This window comes from Ruditapes philippinarum, unplaced genomic scaffold, assembly GCF_026571515.1.
Source record: "Ruditapes philippinarum isolate M1 unplaced genomic scaffold, ASM2657151v2 ctg17005_1_1_1_1, whole genome shotgun sequence".
Taxonomy (NCBI): Eukaryota; Metazoa; Mollusca; class Bivalvia; order Venerida; family Veneridae; genus Ruditapes; species Ruditapes philippinarum.
In genome coordinates this window covers 6,834-11,458 of record NW_026860991.1, presented here as the reverse complement: position 1 = coordinate 11,458, position 4,625 = coordinate 6,834, and the positions used below count along the sequence as shown (strand labels likewise).

Sequence of the window (4,625 nt, the reverse complement as noted above, 5' to 3'; positions counted from 1 at the left end):
AACCGAGTCTGAAATTTTAATGTAATTTTGTTGTGATTGATAGGATCAAATTTTTCGCGATTTTTTTATCAGCATGCTAAAAGTTACAATCACACCAACACCTTTCACGCGTTACATCATTACCACTAACAAACTAGAAATTATCTCAAAATTAAAGATAATTATCAGACATATATGTAAAGGGTATCGTTATTGTGACGTTCAATTTCAAAGACGTTATTGCCCTGTCCAGGACACTCAATCGTTTTTAGGGACCATACGCCGCTTTTTCAGGGAATGGTACATCAACTGTTCCATAATAACTACCGTATGAACACATCTGCGGATGTTTCTAAATTCAAAAGTTCACCATTTTCGTGTTTAAATGTTGAATTCTGCTTAAGCCGGTGCTAGGTGGAACTGCTGGACGATATATTGCTCTTTCCAACTTCGCCCTTGAAAGGAATCGATCAAATATTTCATTAGTCTGGCTCCCCGCCTACATTTACTACGGAAAGTAGGTCAGGTAAATGGCAAAATGGCGGACGCCATAGTAAAGGATTCAACGCATACAGATGTAAGAAAATTGTCCCAAATTAACTGATCATTAATAATCTTCGGTTGTATGATATTCCATTATATTTAAGATAAGCAATAATTGCATTTTTTTTCATCGACTTGTCTTATCAAATGAAATATCACTCATTAGTAAAGTAATGTAGTACTCACGGACCTTGGTACGAGATAAGTTGAGTACGTGAGTATATGATTCATAGCCTCTGACTGGCCGTTACTTCTGGCGGCGGAGGGCCGCAAGGGATTCTGGGGGATTTCTCTAGAAGCAGCCATTGGTGCTACACACAACATTAACTAGGTGACAACTACCGAATATATTGGTACGTCACAGTCATATAGCTAGGTAAGTCCTTTACTTATCTTAATAAAGGTTCTACAATGGTGGCAGCGGTAATTTGATTACCAGTTTTGCCAGTACAAATCGCTACCTGCAAAACAGCAGATTTTAGGTGAGGCAACCTAATCGAACCTTGTGTCTGTTAACGGGTGTTATTGTTCTAAAGACAATTGCATTTATTTAATAAGGTACTTTTACGTGTAATTTTCGGGTGATTGAGTTTATTACTCAAATTTGGCGGGTTTTATTTCGCGCATACACCACAGGATATAGCCTACCGGTGTGGAGTGTGAAATCGCAAAGTCGATTTTGTGCACTTTGTCTGCCATTGTATTTTATTGAATTTAACGTTAATTTAAAAGAATAAATTTATTTAATTTTTGTAATTGATAGATTTTGTTGTTGTTTTCTTGTATTTGACCCGTTTAATTTTAATTATTGAACCATGTCACAGCAAAATGACAACATCCATTGCGGACTCTGCATCAATTAATTAGGAATGGGTCTGGTAATCTGATTCGTGGTGATACTACTGGGAAAAGGAATGGAAATTGTGAAAATATTTCTCTTTATTGTCTAAAGTGTGGTCATCAACCCATTTTTCTTCGATTAAATTTTCAGAAGTAAATGAGAAAATGATTAGAATTTATAAAGAGAAAACATACTGTCTGAGTCCACATGACAAAAAACTGGCAACAATGAGTTGGATGGAATCCCATGATACCTCTGCAAAGAAGCAGATAATACGCAATGTTTAAATAAAAAACATGGAGAGGGGCGTCCGTGGCCGAGTGGTTAAGGTCGTTGACTTCAAACCACTTGCCCCTCACCGCTGTAGGTTCGAATTCCGACAGGGACTTGGATTCTTTCATGTGAGGAAGCTATCCAGCTAGCTTACGGAACGTCGGTGGTTCTACTCAGGTGCCCGTTCGTGCCTGATATAATGCACGGAGGGGCACCTGAGGTATTCCTCCACCAGTAAAGCTGGAGCGTCGCAATATGACCCATACTGTGTCTTGAACTTGAATTTTGAACTTGAACTTGAATATTTTGAACTTCAATGCTTGTCTTTTCTTTCTTAGACAAAAACATTCTCAACAGTATTAGACACATACAATCGAGAGTACAACACCAACATTCAGGAACTTAAACCTCTTCAAGTAAAGGCGTTGTCAATTATCTTATCTGGAAAGGATTGTGTATGCTCCCTTCCCACTGGATATGGGAAGTCTTTAATTTTTAAACTTCTCCCATTTATTGACTTAAACTGCTTGGTTATTGTAATTGAGCCTCTAAATGATATAAGAGAACAAGAAACACAAAAGCTAGGAGAAACAGCGATTTGTCTATCTGGAAAAGGTGACCTAGGCTTTAATAATGTAAAAAATGGCAAAGTAAAATATATCTTTTGCCATCCTGAGGATATTCTGGATAACAAGAGAATTGTAGAATTATTTAAATCTGAATGTGTGAAATCCCGAAATATTTTCCTGGTAGCCGACGAGGCCAATTGCATTTTAGACTGGGGTGATCACTTAACACCCGATTATAAAAGACTTTCTAATTTAAGATCTTTGTTTGAGTGCCAAATTTTAGCACTGTCAGCAACCGTTACAAGTGTGGGACAAAGAGACATAATTAAGAATTTACTTATGAAATATTGTGTGAGTGTGATTGTGCCCGTCCAACAAAGGAAAACATTGAACTAGTTGTATTACAAAGACCTAGTGCTACTTCTACGGGAAACTCTGCAAGTACTCCATAGGCTTTTTTTAAAGGATCCTGCATAAGCTAAATGATGATAGCAAGAACTTCCCTGTAAAAATTATTTTTTGGAATTCCATCCAATGGCTTGGATATGGTTATGAACTTGCAAGAGAGACCTGGAGGACAACTTCTACGATGGGGAAAGAACAACTGAACAGGCAAAGGTTGTTCTTTTCATCAATGGAAGACAGCAATGGCAAGGCAAGTATGGGTTAAATATACATCGGCAGAACACTAATAGTATTTTGTTAAGTATATCTTAGAACATTATTTATTATCATTACTGGTTAGGCTCATTCGAGAAGTCTTTGGTTTGAAATACTTTAAAAGACAATCTGTAATCTGTTACTGCTATACGTTAATTGATATATATATATATGTATATATTTATTTTCTTATTCATGTTTACAGCTAAAACAAATGATCTTTGCTAGTCTGCAAAAGCCATCCCAGGACTGTAGCATTAGACTTATATTTGCATCAGTGGCACTTGGCATGGGTGCAGACCTAAAAAATGTGAAGCGTGTAATACATGGTGGTCCACTCTAGAAAGTAAGATCCTTATTTATTTAAATCTTTATGCTCAGCCACTTGTGACAAAACTGTTTTTAAAGTTCACTCGATGAAATAGAATTTCATCTAACACACTAACAAATTATATAATATTAAACACATAACTTTAAAAAGATAAAAAGTTCAAAACGCAATTCAAGTGTAAAAATGTACTATATTATTGTGAGTGTTTGTTATTCATCCTATGGATTAAAACATGAATTTTACAATTTTAAATATACATGTACACTCATACAATCTGAATAATAATTATACAATTTATTAATTTACATTCTTTCATTCAACCTTAATTGAAAGGTAATCAGTGGTTTATTGCAGACCATCTATATGTCTCATTGTACCTGAAACAAATTGAAGTAGACCAAAATTCTGGAAACAAAGTGATCCATTAAACATATATATATATATATATATATATATATATATATATATATATATATATATATATATATATATATACACCCTACCTCCTGCCTTAGTACAAGTCTGTAACTTTTGATCAACCTCACAAATACATTTTATTTTAGCCTATGTTCAGGAAATTGGATGGGCTGGAAGAGTTGGTTCACATGCCAAAGCTATACTGTATTACAACAATAATGACATAGCTATTAAGCACATGCAAGCCAGCATGAAGGATTATTGTAAAAAAGAGAAAAAAAGAATCCCTAAAGAATGCCCAACACGGCAAAATTGAAAATGTTGCAGGCTCGGTTTGATTGAGCCTGTTCATGGACGGTACTGTCAAGTGCAAACTACCGTCCACGCCCCCTAGCACCGGCTTAAGCAGAATTCAACATTTAAACATGAAATGGTAAAATTTTGAATTTAGAAACATCCGCAGATGTGTTCATACGGCGGTTTACATGGAACCTTCAATGTGACACTTCCGTGCCATTCCATGAAAAGCGGCGTATGGTCCCCAGGTAATAAAAAGCGTGTGCCCTAAACGAGAAAACAATGGGCGGAACTAAATAAAATGGAATTTTGAAAGGGGATCAGAGGTTATGAAGCCTGCGTATCACAGATAAGACGTCAAAAGACAAGTTAAAAAGCAGGCAACATATCCTAAGGGTGATTCAACATTATTAAAGTAGGAATATTGGAAAAAAATATGATAGACAAGGTCGACAAGGAAAGGCGGCATTCAATGAACGCAGCCCCCACCCGACCCAGCAACAAGCGCCAGCGGCAAGGAGCCCAGGAGGACCCCAAATAAAAACAGGACAGGGTACAAGGCAGAGCACGGGCAGGCAAACCACCACATCAGAATACATAACCAACCAACATAACCACCAAACAAGAAAATGCCGAAAAGTTAAAACTGAAAGAGTGAATATGATAAACAAGATCAACAAGGAAAAACTTTATCTAATCTGTGATACGCAGGCTT

The 4,625-nt window shown here is 36.5% G+C and overlaps 1 protein-coding gene across 1 annotated transcript; it reads left to right on the top strand.

Moving 5' to 3' along the window:
* Window positions 1–517: 517 nt before the first annotated feature.
* LOC132714144 (uncharacterized) lies at window positions 518–3,876 on the top strand (the record flags this gene model as incomplete). The annotated part of the gene is made up of 4 exons (XM_060696923.1): window positions 518–556; window positions 1,975–2,556; window positions 3,071–3,197; window positions 3,760–3,876. Coding segments are annotated over exons 1-4 (865 nt in total), but the record flags the coding sequence as incomplete, so codon positions are not given.
* Between the last annotated feature and the right edge of the window lie 749 nt (window positions 3,877–4,625).